The 19,140-nt window shown below is 46.4% G+C and overlaps 1 protein-coding gene across 1 annotated transcript in view; it reads right to left on the bottom strand.

Annotated features, from left to right (window-relative positions):
• Nucleotides 1-19,140, bottom strand: part of CNTNAP1 (contactin associated protein 1) — a 50,924-nt gene that overhangs the window by 27,245 nt on the left and 4,539 nt on the right. The window contains exons 3-9 of the mRNA XM_053263009.1: nucleotides 18,750-18,943; nucleotides 15,024-15,171; nucleotides 13,248-13,451; nucleotides 10,665-10,849; nucleotides 10,291-10,434; nucleotides 8,684-8,957; nucleotides 7,096-7,245 (exon numbers count right to left, since the gene is read on the bottom strand). Of these exons, the coding sequence (XP_053118984.1) occupies nucleotides 7,096-7,245; nucleotides 8,684-8,957; nucleotides 10,291-10,434; nucleotides 10,665-10,849; nucleotides 13,248-13,451; nucleotides 15,024-15,171; nucleotides 18,750-18,943 (1,299 nt within the window). The remainder of the gene's footprint in view (nucleotides 1-7,095; nucleotides 7,246-8,683; nucleotides 8,958-10,290; nucleotides 10,435-10,664; nucleotides 10,850-13,247; nucleotides 13,452-15,023; nucleotides 15,172-18,749; nucleotides 18,944-19,140) is intronic.

Raw genomic sequence — 19,140 nt, 5'->3', positions numbered from 1 at the left:
TGTCATGGCTGAATGGGGATTTGAACTCGGGTCTCCCCGGTCCTAGTCCAGCACTCTAACCACTAAAATCTGTAAGTAATAATGGCTTAGTTATTAATTATACTAGCATGGATATAAGTAGCTTTATATAGCTATAGATAATAGGCTATATTTTAGGCTATAAATAGAAGCTATAAATAAAAGTATAAATAGGTACAGATAGTAGGTTCTCTATATATTGCCACAGTACATTGGGCCAGTGACAGCTACCTGGCTGTCACTGGGGGGCGGGGAGTGGGCAGAAAATGAGGCACAGCTATGGTTCATTCTCACTCTTCTTGCTCTGCTTGGCTGCCTCGCTTTCTCTCGCCTCACCACTGCATTAACCCAACACACGCAGGCTGATAGTGATTGGGTTGGGGACTGCAATTCCTAACCCAGCAAATACCAGTCCACGCAACTCAGGTGAACACTGCAGTGGGGCGAAGCAAGAGAGAATGAGAATGAGCCGCAGCTGTGGATCATTTTCCACCCGCCCCCAATGTCACCACCTTTCTTCTTGTCCTGACCAGGCAAGACCTGCTCAGTTCAGTTTGGCCCTCCACCACTCTGAGATTTAACTGGGCATTACTCACATATTTTCAAACTTAACTTCACAATTACAAAACAGCTGGAAATTGGTGTGCTTGTTTTTTAAAGATATGAAAATGACAATTATCTGAGGCCAAATTCTGGCCTAATACCATGTTCAGCAGCTGTGCAGAATGGTAGGATACACACTAGGGATGTGCAGAATGTTCTGAGCTCAGATGGTTCTGCCTTGGGCCGTTGTGAGTGTTCCGACCTGAAACAGAATGTCCTTCAAATGAAGGGCTGTTCTGTCGGAACAACCGGCTTGACTGGTTGTTTCAATGGAATGTTCCAGACATTTGGAATGGAATGCAAATGTCTGGAACATACCATTGAAACAACCAGTCAATCCAGTTGTTCCAACAGAACAGCCCTTCATTGGAAGGGCATTCCGTTTCAGGTCGGAACACTCACGATGGCCCATTTCGAGACAGAAGGTTCCGAGGCCGGGACACTCTGCACATCCCTAATACACACAGCTCTACTGCTCTTTATGTGTGGAAGCCTTTCCATCTCTCAGCCTTGCATGTGCCTCTCTCATCTCCTTCAACATTCATCCTCAAATCTACTACATTTGCTTTTTCTAGCCTAACAGAGCCTGCTGCTGTTTTGTTAGCCACCCCCAAGTCCATCTTTTTCAGAGGAAAATGGAGCATTGGTTACTCACCGTGAAGGCTCCTTCTTGCTGCTGAATCCAAGAGCGTCTCACATGTCGGTTATGCTTTCCCGTATGACTCTAAAAGGCAGGGCTATGTTAATTAAGCTAAGCTTTTTAAGACTGGGAAGAGCAAGCCCCTCTCAGTTCTTTTGGGTCAAGAGGCAACAAGTACCTCAATGAAGAAACCACTTCAACTAGCAAAAAAAAAAAGCCAAAAATGGTTGGAACCTTCTAACCTACAAAAAACAAGATGTTCTAGTAAGAACTAATGAACCTACTTTCCTTTCACTGTTTCTACAACTGGAATAAATTTGGTTCAAATCGAGGGCCAAAAATTAGATCTCTTGCACCTCAAATGTCCATGTGTCTGCCATCTTGGATCGGGGTGGATGTCATCATTACAAACACCATCATTGAGGTGTCTCTGTGTGTCACTCACTACAGCTGTTCCAAATTTGGTTCTAATTGGTTAGACAGTCCTCAAGTTAGTGCACTTGTGTCTCAAAGGTTTATGCACCCGCTGTAGCAAATTTGGTTAAATCGGTTTGATTGTCCACAAGTTAGTGCACTTGTGCCTCCAAAGTTTGTGTGTCCACTATCTTGAATTGGGGTGAATAACACTGTCATAAGCTTTGCCGTTGAGGTGTCCCTATGTGTCTCTACAGGTGTTGCAAATTTGGTTCAAGTCAGTTAAGCGGTTCATAAGTTAGCTCACTTGTGCCTCAAAGGTTTATGGTTTCGCCATCTTGAATCAGGGTGGATGAAATCATCAGAAACTACACCACTGAGGTGTCCCTGTATGTCACTCACTACAACTGTACTTTATTTATTTTTTTGTTTGTTTGTTTGTTTATTACATTTATAAACCGCCCCATCCAAAGGCTCTGATTTGATTCAAATCAGTTAGACAATCCACAAGCTGCAATCCACACCAGTTAGACAATCCACTTGCACCTCAAACGTTCACACGTCTGCCATCTTGGATTTAGGTAGTTGACATCATCACACAAACTACACCATTTGGGCTTCCCTATGTGTCCCTACAGCTGCAGCAAATTTGGTTCAAATCGGTTAAGCAGTTCACAGGTTAGCCCACTTGCACCTCAAATGTTTACACATCCGCCATCTTGAACTGCAGTGGATGACATCACCACACACCATGCCACTTGGGCATCCCTATTTGTCCCTATAGCTGTAGCAAATTTAGTTCAAATTGGTTAGGTGGTTTACAAGTTAACCCACTTGTGTCTCAAAGGTATACGCGTCTGCCATCTTGGATTGGGGTGGATGACATCATCACAAACTATGCTGTTGAGGTGTCCCTGCATGTTCCTACAACTGTACCCAATTTGGTTCATATTGGTCCAGGTATTGTGAAGTTGATAGTGGGGAGTAGGGATGTGCAAACCGGTTCGAATTTGAACTAGGTCGGTTCAATTTTGAACTGAACCAGCCATCAGGTTTGAGCTGCAGATTTGAACTCGAATCAAACTGGGGGTGGTTTGATTCGAACTGGTTAGAACCTCCAAAAGTGGGTGGGGTGGTAGCTGGCACCCATGGGTACCTACCACCCAAACCCCAAAGCAATTGGACACTTGTACGATTTTTAATGAATTTTTAAAATCTATTTTTATTTTTTCTCATAGGGTATAATAGGACTCGAACCAGCCCATTATTCCCTATTGTGGAGCACCCATGGGTGCCAACAACCACCCAAACCCCGAAGCAACTGGACACTCCTATGATTTTTTATGAATATATTTGAAATATTTTCAATTATTTTTCTCATAGAGTATAATGGGACCCGAACCAGCCCATTATCCCCTATTGTGGAGCACTTAGGAGCAAAAAAGTGGGGTGGGTGGTAGGCACCCAGGGGTGCCTACCACCCACAAAACCAAAAGGCAATCAGGCACTCCTCCGATTATTGGTGAATTTTTAAAGTATTTTTGAATTCCTCATAGGGAATAATGAGGATGGCAGCAAATGTATAGCTTCACATCAGGAGGAAAGGGGTGGCCTACAGCAGTGTGGTGGGTGGTAGTTCCCAAGGGGGGGGCAAGGAAGCTATCAGAATTATTTGAAAGGAATTGGGCAAAAGGCTGGTTTTTAAGTGATTTTTCAAGTTTATGCGTCTTCAAGGTTTTTCTCCATAAAGAAGCATGGAGGTGTCAGCAGCCCCATAACTGCACTTGGGGGGTGCTGGGGTGGCCCAGAGCAATGGGTGCTCCACAGTAAGGAATAATGGGCTGGTTCAAGTCCCATTATACCCAATGAGAAAAAAATAAAAATAAATTTCAAAAATCCATTAAAAAATCGTACGAGTGTCCAATTGCTTTGGGTGGTAGGTACCCATGGGTGCCAGCTACCACCCCACCCATTTTTGGAGGTCCGAACCGGTTCAATCCGGTTCAAATTCAAACTGAACAAGTGGGGGTTCAAGCAAAACCAAAACCGAACCTCCCCCTGCTGGTTCGAACCCAGTTTGAATTTGAACCAAACCGGGCAAACCGGTTTTGTGCACATTCCTAGTGGACAGACACATGGACAGACACACAGAATGCCAGGTGATCTCATAAGCCTACTGGAAAGCAGGCTGACAAAAAACCACAGGGTGTCCTCCCCAGTAGTTCACTGCGGCATGAAGAAAAAAACCAAGACACGCAGGGTATTCAGCAGATCAAGAAGAGAAAAAAGGGGTATACTAACTCAAAGTCCCTGTAAAGCAGGTGCTGGTGCAAAAGGGCAAGTTGGAACGCACTTGGACGCAGCAGCAAAAAGGAGCCTTCACGCTGAGTAACCAATGCTCCATTCTCTGCTGCTGTAGTCCAAGGGCATCTCACATATGGGGACATACCACGGCCCTAAGTCCAACCAGGGAGGGTGCCCAGCGCCTACTCTGAAGGGAGAACCTGCTGGAGGACTCGCCTACCAAACACTGCCAAACACCTGTGCCCTACTGTTCCAATGGAACCCTCCCTATGGCTCCTATTGCTAGAAGGTGTTGAATCGCCCCCTGCAGGCCTTGGTGTTTGCACTGCAGGCAGGAGGTTGGAGTGGGTAGGAATCGGTGTGCGGGGGTGGCTGGTCAACTCTACGGAGTAGCCCTCTTTTACAGTGGAGAGTACCCACAGGTCTGATATGGTGTCCTCCCAAATATCCCAGTGTGAGGAGAAGCAACCACCGAGGAGCACCTCCCCCCGCCATCATACCTGTTGTTTGGATTGCTTGGCCTGGGAGCTGAAGGATGGCCTGTTCCCAGAGCCCCGTCTGGTTGTCCTAGATCTACCCCAATAGGGGCGTTGGGGTCAGAAGCCCCTGTCTCTGCCTCCAAAGGAAGATCTAAAGGACTGAAAGGACTGAAAGAGGCGCTTCCCCCGCAGGCGGTCCTGCTTCTTGGACGAGTAGGGCATGGATTTCTTTTTATCCTTAGACTCCACCAAAATGTCTTTCAATGCCACATCCCCAAACAATTTTTCCCTATCATAGGGAATGGCGGAAAGGTTGGTTTTTGAAGCAGCATCTACCTGCCCATACTTCAGCCATAAATTGTGGCAGCCTAGCACCAAGGCCATAGCCACTCTAGATGCAAAACGTAGAGAGTCAAGCGTAGCGTCCGCAATGAAGGCTTGTGCCTTGTGCAATTTTAAAAGTGTTTGGCACAACCTAGTCGGATCTGGGGGAGGTTCCTGAATTAAATCATCCAGCCAGATCAGGGATGCTCTAGCTACCATAGAGGCGGCTGCAGAAGCCCTCGTTGATAATGCTGTTGACTCGTGTGCATTTTAGAGCTCCCTCCATGCGTTTGTCTGCGGGATCTTTAAGGGCAGATTTTCTGTCCCTTGTCAGGATGGAACCAGAAATCATTTGTACCATGGGCACATCCGTAGGGGGTGTGGTGAAAATCTCTCCCCTCTCTTGTTGAAAGGCATAAAGCTTATTAACCAGAGCATTAGCCCTTTTTGAAGACATGGACACTGTCCATTCGCTTTTTGCCACTTCCACGAACTGCTTCGGGAGTGGAAGACTCACGTTACTAGGTTTTGAGCCCGGGAACACCAGAGAACTTTTACTGGTTGGTTGATTATCCTAGGAGGCAGGAAGATTAAGACCCAAGGTGTGCACAGTTTTGGTCATGAGAGGTGTTAAATCTACAGCTTGAAAAAGTCTTAAAGGCACCTCTGAAGGTTCAGGTTCTTGGCCATTGGACCACTCCCCTTCGGATCTAGGCTGCTCTGGATCCCCTCCCCCAGAGGGTCAGCAGGTAGATCTAGATTATCAGGTGATGTATGGTCCTCATCTAGAGGAATGATGGGCATGGAGTTGATTGAGGGTCTTTGTGGAGTCCTCTAAGGAGGTTTAGTGGGCAGGTCCCTTTTGTCCCTGAGAGCTGGGGCTCTGTGGTTGGGGGAATCTGGTTCAGAGGGTTCAGATGAATGCTCTCTCTCTCTCTCTCTCTCTCTCCCCCTCTCCCTTTAGACTTAGACCTCCCATTTTTTATTTCTTAATGTGTTTTTTATTTTTCTTCACTTTTTTAGGGGCTGGCGCCTCCAAAACGGAAGCCGCCGCACTGGAGGACGAGACCAGGGTTCCCTCTAACAGGGATTCCCAAATTATGTTGACTACAACTCCCAGAATCCCCAGCTATAATGGCTTCTGCTTGGGGATTCTGGGAGTTGTAAACAACATCTGGGAATCCCTGTTAGAGGGAACCGTGGAGGAGACCCGTCAGGTTCGCTTCCTTTTTTAAAGATCTCAGTTGATCATATCTCTCAAAGGAGCTTGCTAACAAGTCCTCAAACCATGCACTCCAGGTATGTGGCATGTCCCCTGGCATCTGCGATAACGCTTGGCCCACTGGAGCAGATCAGGACAGGCTAGATTACTCTGAGGTGTGGGGCGGGGGTGTAGATGATTCAGAAGGCCCAACTTGGGCTGAGCTCACCAGGTCAGCAGGTGCCAATGTAGCTGATCTCTAGGTCACCACAGTGTGGGGAGGTGCTGTTGACTTGGAAGCTGGTGGGCCCACTCCCATTCCCTCCGATATTGCTGTGGCTTTTGCTGTTCTGGTCCACTTTGGGGCATTCTGCCCAATCGAGGACACCACTGCTGGAGGAGATGGGCCCATTTGTCCTTCCGTGCACCCCATGAGACCTTGATGGGCATGAAGGGGTAGCAGGAATGCAGCTGCTGCTGGCAGTCAGCACGGAAAGCTGGAGGGAAGCAGCAGCAAGGTCGATGCCTGGACCGCATCCCTACCCTCAGAAATGGTACATCTTCCAGCTCTGGAACGCCGCCAAACAGCTGATTGGTGGTGGTTGAGAGTTCTGGAGAGATGTGAGCTGCCACTGAGCAAGCCGGCAAACAAAGCCTCTGCGGTGGGTTCCTGGCTGCTCTGACAGCCTTCGGCAGACCCTGTTGATGCTTCCCTTTCAGTACTCTTACATGGAGTACCCTGCCAGCCCTTTCCATGCAGCGAACGTAATGAAAGAGGCGGAGGCAGAGGGAGGGAAGGAGAGGAAGGCAAAGAGAGAAGGAGTAGTGGGGAAAAGCCAGAGAAAGTTTTAAATAGGCAAACTGAGGACAGAATTTAGGCGATAGCCGAGGAAGAGCTGCCTTAGAGCCATGCAGGACTAAAAGAACTGAGAGGGGTTTGCTCCTCCCAGTCTTAAAGAGCTTAACCTAATTAACATAGTCCTGCCTTTTAAAGTCACATGGGAAAGCATAACCCACACGTGAGATTATCTTGGACTACAGCAACAGAGGAGATTCCGTTTCCCTTGTAATCTTTTATCAACCCATCAACCTCACTTCAGCCCAGCACCCACCTCCAAAGAAGTACTGGTTCCCTGTGCGCAGCTGAATGTCTCGGTCAACACGGAAGCTGGCATCATTCTGGTCATCAATGGTGATGACGGCCGAAGTTTCGCGCACTATCAAGGACACGGAATGCCAGAAGCCATCATTCAGACGGTACCCTGGGGAGGCCAAAAGAAATTCAGCACAAATGAGAAGACTGATAATGAATAAGTGCTCACTCACCACCCTTCAGGCACTTCACCCTCAGACTGCAGCCATAGATCTAGACCCACCCACTAAAAAGCCACCCTGAAGTTTCTGCTCCCCTAAGCTTACTAATCATTCTGACAATTAAGTAGTGTTGTTGTGTTTTAATTACACACTAGGAGGCATTTTCCCTACAGGGTCTCTGTTTACTCTAGCGATGCTAGTCTTTTCGACCAACAGTAGCAAATCTGTGACTGAAAGGCAGACTAGTTCTAATTCCTTCAACAGAAATAGAGGCAACATGCACTGCTGCATGATACTTACATGCAGGGTTTTGTTTTTAACAAATATATAAAGGCCCTCCTTTATTCCATGCCCCAGTTTCATGTCCAGTAGGACAGGACATGATGGGGAGATACCTCCATTTCTGCCCTGCAGCCTATGACAAAGGAATATTTCAGAACTGGTCCAGAGGCTTCCTTTCCTTCCCAAGCCACAAAGGCATGAAAAGGGAATTTCAGGTCCAATCCAGGATCATTTCTCCACAGTGAAAACTGAGAAGTCAAACTCACTCAAGCCAATCCTGGCTTTATAACCTAAGGTGTATTTGCTGAGTTTTCCTTGGGACCGGAAAGTTAAGCAATCATCTATCATCCCAAAACCCAGCTGCCTGTCAAAGACCCTTGCACCCCAGCATAGATGTTAGTACCCATCCTAGAATAGGCACAAGAAACTCCACAATTTAAGACAAGTGCAGAGCCTCAGACAACACCTTTGCCAATCTACAGAAGTGACTAGCAGTGGTGTCAGATGGCTTCTTGTTTGCAAGAATTGCATAAAGATAACTCAGGGTTGGGGGCAGGCCAGCCTACTCACATGCCCACCCTTTAACTCTAGGAGTGCTGCCCACTTCACCCTCTCTGTATGAATCAGAAGTGAAAATACTAAACGGGCATCTGGGGATAGCCACTTATCTGGAAGTGAAAATACTAAATGGGCATCTGGGGATAGCCAGGAGGTACAGTTTTAACCTCAGTTTAAATGAAGTCTCTTTCTAAGAGCCAGCAGAACAAGAAGAAATCAGGAGAGAATACAGCTTTCATGCATCGGCCTTTCATAACCACCAGATCCATTAGAGTGGAAAATGAGTGCAGCCAAGGCAGTCCTACACAGATGAGAGCCAATGTTTGCTCAATCGTAAGCTTCAAAATCACCTCCACATCAGCCCTCACAGGCCACTAAATTCCATAGCCTGGCCTGTAGGTGGATAAGAAGCACATCTGAAACCCATCTCATGTGGGACCAGAACTATCCAAAAACTTTCCCAAAACCACCACCCCTCCATCCATTATGGAACGTCTGAGCTACAGTCAAGTCCTTTTAAAGCAAAACCTCTTCCCCTCCTCATACCTGCTGCAAACTCCAGTTTCTTGGTTTTAATTTTGACTTTTGGCTGAGCAATGGTTACGTTGATTTGCCCATCACTTAGCACCATCTCAAGCCAGCCCAGGTCATCAGCAAAGGGCGTGTAGAGAAGCAACCCCACTACGTCCCATGTGCGGAATTGGAAGCTGACTGCCAGCAAGTTGCGCCGGGGATATCCTGGCACTTGCAAGAAGTTGCTGACCCCAGCAAAAGTGAAGGGGAACAAGAGGTTGTCCCGACAGTAATCACGCACATGGCCCTGCAGCAAAGCAAGAGACAATGAAGGAAGCAATGAACGTCAACAGAGATGCATCTGGAGGGCAAGGAGAAGTTAATACAAGCTGCGGCAGCCAAACTGACATTCTTTTAGAGCAGAAGAGAATTGGTTCTCCAGCTGTTTCTGAATGATTTATTTATGTATTTATTTTGCATTTATATGCCGCTTTTCAGGCTAACCTCCCAAAGTGGTTTACAAAAAACTTAAACAAACAGCAATACATCAAGCCACACGTTTACATACTGACATCGGCCTTAGCCTCACTTATTTCTTCTCTCCTCCCTGCAAAGCAAGATGGTCCCTCTGTGGTGGCAGTTGGGGGAAGGAGGGGCCACTTCAGCTGGAACATGGGAGCTGAATTACAACTCCCATCACCCCCGGCCAAAATAACTTGTGATGGGGTTGTTAGAAGTCATGAGCAACAACAGCTGGAGAATCAAAGGTTGCCTGCCCCTGTTTAGGGCAAGTCTATTCGCGTTTGCTGGTCCCATGAATGTGTGCAGTGGTAAAATTTGTTATCAGGCACAGAACTCTGCACATCACAGATTTCTGCTTGCTTTAAAAATAAAGGCAGGGCAAGCTTCTACCCAGGAGCGTAGCCACCATTAGGTGACCAGGTTCAAATTACCTGGGCTGCTGCCCCTCAGGGGCCGTGCCTCACGGCCCCAACACACACACACACACACACACACACACACACACACACACACACACACACACACACCTCTGACATCAGATGAGGGGTGTGTGGTTTAGCTCCCAAACAGTACTGTGCGGCCCTGTTCAGGCGTTAAATGGCCAGCACTCCGTTAAAGGCAGGGAGAGCCGCTCCTGGCCGCGCTGTGAACGCAGCGCTAGCCTCGATCTAACTCCCGGACGGGGCCACACGGCCCCGTTCAGGAGCTAGACCACGCCGCCGGGTCTGATGTCAGATGCAGAGTAGGTTACCCATACTAACTGGATAAGGAGGAGGCACCTTTCGAAATGGTAGCTCTCTTATATTTAGCAAGGGGAGAACAACTGTCTCTATTCAACCCAGCATTGCATCTATTCCAGTGGCTGTTTTAAGTTTCCCTTGTGATTCTTTCCATACTGTAAGCCCCTTACAAAGGGACAGAGGGCAGCACAGAACATTTTAGCAATAAGACAGAACCAGTGCAGGCCCCCAATACATACAGACCTTTAAAGACTGCTTCCATGCAAGCTCAGAAGATAGCCCGTGCTAACTGGGAAAGACCCTGAGGCACACCTACATCAGTACCAGGGCCTTGTACACAAGGTTATCTCCAGGAACCAACACTATGTTAAACCTCACCTCGAATCGGATGGAGCGACTACGACGTTTCGCCAAGTCAGTTATATAGACCAGGTTGTAGGCAATGTTTTCCATGCAGCCACGGAAGTTTGGTCGATAGACAAGACGCTGTTTCTCGTGATTCATCACTCCGCCAAAGAAGATCTGTACAGAAACCAAAACAAGGAGAAAGCAACTCAGAAGGGGTCTAGGTGGGTGCAGGGCTGCTGAATGCTCACATAAGGAGGGCCAAATCTGGATCGGGGAGTGGAGGATCATTAGAAGGTCCTGCCAATGCCACTTCCATGGGAGGAGCATTTGATCTGGGCTTACTTTCAAATCCCTGAGCAGAGGACTGTGAATATAAATCACTGCCCACCCTCCCCGCATATCACCTCTGTGTCCAGGTCAAGCTGCTCAAATGCCCCATTGAGTCGGAACCGCAGCACTTCCCCATCCAGGCTGAAATTAACAAATTGTCTGTAGCGGTCAAGGCGAAATTGGTGCCAATGCTGATCATCCAGGAGGCTTCCCAGTTTCATTATCGTCTCCCCTCCACTGGTGTTGAGTGAGCTGTTGCCTGGGGGAGAGGAGACATGTGTCAGCAGGATTTTGAAGATGGTATTAAGTAAAAAATTTTAAAAAATAGCAGGGACTGATCGTTTATGAAAATTCTCTGTCCCCTCTAAAACCTGACTTCACTGTGCTGTCCATAGGCTGGAGAGGCTGTGCTTGTAGCCAATGGCATTGTCTTTATGACACTGGAAAGCAAAATATATTCCCCAAAGGCTGAGGAGCTCTTGGATTCTGCAATTATTATACCAGAAGGAATGCTTCAAATACTTTGGGCTCCACATGGCAGGCATTTCTAGATACCTACAGTGAGTAGTCTTGAACAATGAGATGAAGTAGAAAGCATTTCATCTTCACTATCATTCTTTTCTTTACACCCTTTGTGGCTGTGTGCAAATGGTGGTGGTGGGGGGAAATAGTTCATATCTGATTCTTTAAAAATCTGTGACATTTTCCTGTTAGGATTAAGACTGTATCTTATAAAAACAGTCTAGGAGGTGATCTTCTAGATCAATGCAAAGCAGTTTTGCAAAGAAACAAATCTGAGTTGCAAGAAATAAAGCAATGCTATGTGGTAGGGCATCAGCTCCTGTGTGGAATAACTAAGATCCAAACTACACAGTGGCAGTAGCCTTGAATCTTTAAAGTCAGTCTGCCCTGCTAACATGTAGAAGCAATGGGGGAGAGTGCCACTTAACAGGCCAAAAGAATGCACAGGAGAGCGGTGCAGAGCTCTCCCTCCAGCCACTGCTTTTCCTGCTCAGCCCTTCCCTTCCAGGTGCTTTTCTCCCAGCCAGGCTCTCTTCCACTCTGAGAATCATATGAACAGGAGCATAGGAAGCTGCCATATATTGAGTCCGACCATTGGTCTATCTAGCTCAGTATTGTCTACCCAGACTGGCAGCAGCTTCCCCAAGGCTGCAGGCAGGAATCTCTCTCAGCCCTATCATATAGAGATGCCAGGGAGGGAACTTGGAACCTTCTGCATGACGCTCTTCCTAGAGCAGCCCCATCCCCTCAGGGGAATATCTCACAGTGCTCACATGTAGTATCTCAAATGCAAACGAGGGTGGTCCCTGCTTAGCAAAGGGGGCAATTCATGCTTGCTACCACAAATCCAGCTCTTGTGGGATGGAATGTGAGAGTTAAGTACAGTGGGAAGATTCAGCACCACCCACCACATGCCCCTTTGAATTTTTAAATCATACACCATGCTGTACATGTGACTAGGACAGACTTGCATTTGAAGGTGCATGTGGAGGAGAGGTTTGCATGGAGCGGAGGTCTATCATTGGCTACTAGTTAGAGGGCTAAAGGCCACCTCCAGCCTCAAAGGCAGGATGCCTCTGAGTACCAGTTGCAGCAGAGTAACAGCAGGAGGGAGGGCATGCCCTCAACTCCTGCCTGTGGCTTCCAGCAGCATCTGGTGGGCCACTGTGTGAAACAGGATGCTGGACTAGATGGGCCTTGGGTCTGATCCAGCAGGGCTGTTCTTATGTTCTTAAGGTGTGTGTTTGCTGCCATCATGTGTAGCCTGAGCCCAATATCTGCTTTGCCTAGCCTGACCTGCAAAGCAGCTCCGCTCTAATGTCTTAAAAACAAGCTTTGCAAGACTTCAGCACCTTTGCCAGGAAGCTAACCAGGAGATGGTTAGGTCAGACATTAGACAAACAGAAGTCTGAAAACTTTCTGTCATCCTTAAAGTATCACAACATGAAACATTAATGCATTTAGTAAGCATGCATTATGAGTTGGGCTGTATTGGTTATTGTGAACTGACCTATCACTGTTTCTTTGCCTGCTTAACCCAATGGGTGGTTAAGAAATGGGTAGAATATCCCTTAATGGCTGAAGATCTTTCCTCAGCCTTTAATGTCACACCCATCTGAGTTTGGTGGAGAGACAGAGAGACAGCTAGAAGCAGTTCTGTAGTCTGAACATAGACACACAGAGAGAAAAATCTGGATTTAACTGGAAGAGAAGCATCCTTGTGGTGCAATTGCTCTTTGTAAGATGAGATACAGGATTAATGAGGAATGCTGCCTGCACTGGAAGTCTGCTTGATTCCCATATGCACTGGCTGAGTATTTGTAAATAAACAGATACTGAGACAATGCAAGTCTCCACTGTACTCTTTCTCTCTCTCATCCAAAGGAAACAAAGTCTTGTACTGCTGCCCCAAGCCTTCTCACTGCTCCAGGAAACAAAGAACATATAACAGTATGATTTGAATGTATGCAAGCATTGACTCTAATGCAAGTATAAAGGTGGGGTAAATATATCATCCCCCGCTTTTGGATTATAATGAGTTGGCAGTTACACCACAGCCCTGATTCCCCCTGTAGCCAGTCACTGGCCTAGCAGTTCGTCAGTGCCTCCTTCCTCTCCCCCCCACCCCACCTCACCAAGGCTCATGCTAAGAACCAGCTGGGCCTGCCGCAGCTCCACACTGATGTAATCGCCCTGGGATCCCTGCGTATGCATTAAAATGCCCTCGCGCTCCATCGTCTTGAAGTTGAACCCAATGATATCTTGGGTGGTTCGGACAGTTTTGGTACGGAACTTGTAGGAAATGGCATCATCACCATCAAAATATAGAACATCAGACTCTGTAGGGAGGAGAAGGGACAAAAAGAGGCATGGCTATTATCAGTCAAGTCTATTCTCTCCAGGCAACCTCCTGGTTCACAAGTGCAATACCAGCCAGCCCTGTGGCCAACGTGATCCCAAATGAGACTAAGAGCTTGCTTGTTCTTGGATCTGTGGCCAGTGCTCAGCCTGCAAGAGGGTGGCTCCTGATTGATATTAAGGGCCTGGGCCAGTGAGCAAATGTCTTTCTCCCCCTCACCCCACTGTAGGAATACAGTTTCCTGAGTAACATTTGTTCCCAAGAATGCCCCATCATGATCCAGAATGTCATGGATGTCATGAGGCATCCAGGATGCCTCCTACCTGCAGGGTGAGGTGGACAGTCCAGATGAGACAGGGTGAAACGACCCTATGATCCAAACCCCGGTAATGCCATATCACTAGGACCCCCACACCAGGAGAATTAGAGGAACTTGAGCCAGCATCTCCACCACAACCTGAGGACACAGCCCTGTCTTCATTCTCAGACTCAGAGGAGTTCTTTGAGGACCTACCATTATTAGCAGAGAACCCTCAGTGTCGCCAGTGCTTACAAAATCAGGCAAGGCCCCATTAAGAAACATATCCTTCCCAGTGAAGGAGCAGGGGCTAGTTACTCCATCTGGGCAGCAGCCTTTAAAACTGGCAATCTGCTCCAAGAAGCTCCTGTAGCACATTCTGTTTGTATTGCCATGCTCCGCTCCTTTGATCCTGCTAGGTGCTGAGGTTCCAATTCTTGGCCCTCAAGCTGTCTAAGGTTGGTGGCATTTCTAGATCCTCACCTCAGCAGAGACCACGGCTCAGTCCAGAACAACATAACCCTCCTCAATACATCATCAGGCCATCTCTTCCCACCCCTGAATACAGTTGCTGCACCTAGAAGAAAGCTGGAAACAAGCTATTCCCCTCCTCCCTTTCCCCCCATGGCCTAGTAAGGAAAAACTGAAAACCAGATGTATCAGGTATTTCCCCCTCATAACTAGGCTTTTGGACTGGGGTGATGCTGATGGTCCCCTGAACTATGATTTTACTGCTTTCATGGGCTTTTAAAAGCTATTTTTACAAAGGGTTGTATCCAAAGAAAGTTATTCATGTCTAAGCATTATTGAAACCAATGGGACTTAGTTATGACTAACTTCCTTTGGATACTACTCACTGTTTTTAATTGGAATTAAAATCTGTGCACTGCTTTGAGACTCTGTGAAAAACAGCACACAAATTCAAATAAATAAATAAAATAAAATTAAAGAAATGAAATTAATTCCCTAAATTGCTTCTCCATACCATAACTTTTTTTGGTACCAACATGACAATGAGAGATAGTGGATCTTTTCTATGTAGTACTTCAGAGCCCAAAGCAAATAATCATGTTTGATATGAATAGAAATATATATACCTCAAATATTTTCAGTTTCCCCCAAATTTCCTCTTTTCCATTGGAGGCAAAAAATAGCAACTTTTGCCCCATGCCTTCAACGTGACACTCTACATTTCTATACTGCAGATGTTTTAAAAAAGTGTCGCTATCCCAAGTGCCCAGCTGCATCACTTACGGTAATAGCAGCCATAAAGGCCCACCCGTAAGCCAATGGTGCCATGTGGATTCCAAGCCACAGGAATGATGCGGAGGTAACGAGCCAATATGGGGTAATGTAGTTTATGGAGGACCACACCACTCTCGTTCACGTTGCCAAAAAATGTCTATACAAAAGGAGAGAGGGAGAACAACAAGATATGAAAAGAAACTACTCATGGTTCCACTGCAAAGAGCCACTAGAGTTTTACAACACAGAAAAGAATAAAAGATTTCAGAACTAGGATGGATGTGGAACTGGCAAGGGTCAAAAAACAAAAGAGTGCCATACAGGGAAACCTTGCTATTCGCTGACTCACCATCTGCATTTACATGTATCCTTGAGTGTCTAATTGACACCCAATTTCATTATCCATGGATACTAAAGTGTTAAAACCCATGTATCCGCAGTTTCTAGAAGGCCAGAAATGACCGTGGAGGTCACTTCCAGCCGCCATTTTGGAAGCAGGATGTAAGCAGGAGCCATTTTGTGGCTCATTTCTTTTTTTAAGGCATTTTTTCTGTGATTTTCCACAGTTGGGGGGCATTTTGCAGTTTGGGGGGCATTGCTGGGCACAAGGACACCCCACAGAGCACAATGCAGTAGATTTTTCTTTGCCATTCTTCAGCGTTTTTTGCTCTTTTTTCAACCAGAAACCTAACCCCCTATTTTCCATAGGCACAATGCCTCTTTACTCGCAGTTTAATTACTCATAGTAGTAGGTGAGGAATGGAACCCCTGTGAGTAATGAGGTTTGCCTGTATCTGAAGTAGGGAATGTGTTGTTTTCATGTAAAAGGTCTCATAAATCCCTGGCATTTCAAGTAGAAGGAGCTTCAGATGGGAAAGGGCTCTGCCTGAAATCTTGAAGACCTATGACCAGCCAAAATAAGACAATACTAAACTACAGGAACCAGTAGACTGAAGACAAAGCTGCTCCTCATATTCTCAGCTCTATCATCAGTCTCCTGCAGCTTTTGGTATGCTATTTTCACATTTGTGTTAACTCATGTAGGAAAGAAACAACAAGAACTAAATTCTATGAGCTGAATACATTGTGAAACTCAAACATATTTGCAAATTTTATATAATTTTTTCTCATAGGCATAGGAAGGCACAAAGAGCAAAGTAAGGCACAGAGGACCCAACTATTGTAACTCCTGCTCAGTCCCATTAGTTAAGCCTAAGAATTCACCATTCTACATTTTAAGCTCATCTCTGCAGCCATGAAAGCTACAAATGTGCTTTGTTATGGTCAAGCTAGACGGGACATTAAATGTGTCATTGTCTAGTTAGAGGCTTAAATTTACTCACAGCTAGAAACTATGCAAAGCCAGGATTTGAAGTGGGACCAAAGTGCAGAGGTAGGGAGCATTTATTTGTGTGCCGTTTCCCTGTCAAAATTGCACCCCATCCAACAAAGGGGCTATTTAACCCTGAAAGTACCATTGTAGCAAACAGCATTTTCCGGGTTAAATCGTGTAAAGTAAGGGGTTAAAAATCTCTACCTCCACTCCATAGCCCTGACTCAAATTACATCCCTGCATGGCTATTACTTGCAAGTAAATTTATGCCCCTAATTAGATAATGACACACTTAATGTCAGATCTAGTTTGGGCCTTAATATGAAAGCTGAGGTCATTAAGAGTATGAGGTGCTGTGCCTGATTCCAGACATTCTAGGGCTGGAAAAACTACATTACTTCAGCCACAAAAACAAAACAGTTTGATTCTTACTCTAGTCACCTTAAACATGATTCAAAACAGTCTGGAAGGACCATGTGGCACATGAGGAACATGTCAAGCTTAAACAAGCATTGGAACAGACTGCACAAATACAGTTCAAATTAACACAAAGTGGGGGCATTTTCCTTGAACAAACATATGTCATGTCAGTATTTCCTGTAAAAATTCAGTGCTATATCACAGGTTATCCATCTCATTAGTATTTAAACTGCTGCTAAGTCCCTATCACCCTCAAAATCCACCACCCACCCCCTCCCCCCCCGCAACCAAAGAAGCAATTTGCCTCTGAAATACTGATTTGCAGCAAAGTGTCAACTCCTTTCTTGCTGTGAACCACATTCCCGGCTGAGCCAGATTGGGGCCCTCTGTGGCTAATTTTTAAAGACAGAAGAATCACTTCCAGTTCATTTCCACATTAAACATTTCTCCTAAAAATGTGTTTAATGTCATGTGTAGTTTCACCTTTTGTCTCATTAGATTTTAGGATGCCCATTCTTGATTGATTTTATACATTGTTGTTGTTGTTGCTGCTGCTGCTGCTGCTGCACACCCGCACATGCCAGTCTCCCCAAGCTTCCAGTCCTTTCCTATTCCTGTGGCGCACCCTGAGTGCCAGCCACCAATTCCCCACCTCCTCCAACCACCTCCATAATCAAATCTCCCTCGCCATCCTTCCCATTCCCCTTTCTTGGTGCTGCTCCTGCTCCTTGCCCTGCCTGTCTTTTCAAAAGACAGATGGTGGAACAGAATAGTAGGAAATGACTCAAAGTCACTTCCTGTTACCCCACACCACCCTCTGCCTTTTGAGTAGGCAAGGAAGATAGGACAAGTGAATGGGGAGGAGCGGAGGAGAGTGGTCATGGCTGACACACATATGCTGCCTCCAAAGTGCTTTACAGATTACAGGCTGTTCAGTAGTAAAATACTTCTGCTTGGCAGGATCATTCTGAAAACGTAAATAGCGTGCGCAACCCTCCTACAACGGGAAAATACAGCTCTTTTTTTCTTTTTTCTTTTTTTGCGATGCACATGCAATGTTGTATTACTAAAACACAAGGACAGACTCCAAAAGGCGGCATCGGACAACCGCGCAAGAACTGCTATGTCAAAACACTGGCAGTATGGAAGCACACTTAGTGGACAGTGGTGACACAGTTGTAGCATGTAATCTGGAAAGCACCCAGGTGAAGACTGGGAGGATAGCAGATTGGCAGAGGTGGCTGGCAAGCAATCTGCTGTTTCTGCCAATCTGCTAGGGACGTGCCGAAATGTGACTCGGAAGTTGAATTGCAGTACAGTCCCTTTTAAATCCCTTTAATGAGGAGGAGAGCAGGTCCATCCCTGCTCCTCCTCTGCTCGCCGCCACTGCTGCACTGCCGGCGCTCCCCCCAGCTATCCGCATGCAGAGCTCTCCCCCAGCTGCCCCTACGTGGCACCAGCATTCACACGGCCTCTGCGCATGCGGTCTCCACCACATTAAAGGGGCTGGATAAGCCCTCAGTTTTAAAAGGGTTGTGCTGTGATTCAACTTCCAGGTTGTGATTCGGCACATCCCTACAATCTGCTGCAATCTCACCTAGCCTTATTGGAGGCCTGGCCATGCAAGGTACCTTGGGAGCCTTAATAAGCTGAATTAAAATGTGAAAGTGACTTAACAGCAAACTGATAGCTCAATCAACAATTTTCATATTTTTTTTTAAAGAACACCTGCATATCTTTTTTGCATATTTTCATTACTGTACTTTGGAAATACAATATATATTCATATGATCCCATGTAACTGATGATCAGATTAATTAGTTCAAGATTTAGGCTCATAATTTACTTTTAACTACAATACTAAACTCCTGAATATACACAGCACTGCTTTTAACCTTTGGAAGCCCGAAGGATGTGAATGCAAGGGTCCAGACTTTACCACCCCCTGTGCTTGAAGGCAGAGACAGCAACTCCCCTCTCACCCAATTGCTCCCCTGTTGGAAATAAGGTTTCCAGTTGCTGGGATGGTCACCATAGAGCACGATGTAGCGTGTCACCCAGTTGTAGGTGTTGAAGGTCCCCTGAGTAGCAATGGCTTTGATGTGGCATTTCTTTGTCAAGTCAATCTGCAGCCAGGGATGTTTGTCTTGTGGGTCTGGTGACCAGCCCCCAGCACCTGCACAAGGGAGTGAAGACAGACGTGTGGGATACATTCCAGTGCTGAAACATATACTATGAATCTATAATTCTCTGCTACTTGCCCAACCCACTCCAGAGTCCTGTTCTCTCATCCCTGTAGAGTTCAGAGTGATGATCTAACCAACCCCTGCCTCCTAGACTGCACCAATTCTTTGTATCATATTGTTATAAACA

This window comes from Hemicordylus capensis, chromosome 6 (genome assembly GCF_027244095.1).
Source record: "Hemicordylus capensis ecotype Gifberg chromosome 6, rHemCap1.1.pri, whole genome shotgun sequence".
In the NCBI taxonomy this organism is placed as follows: domain Eukaryota; kingdom Metazoa; phylum Chordata; class Lepidosauria; order Squamata; family Cordylidae; genus Hemicordylus; species Hemicordylus capensis.
Note: the sequence above shows the minus strand (reverse complement) of the source record. Positions and strands in the feature narration are given on the sequence as shown.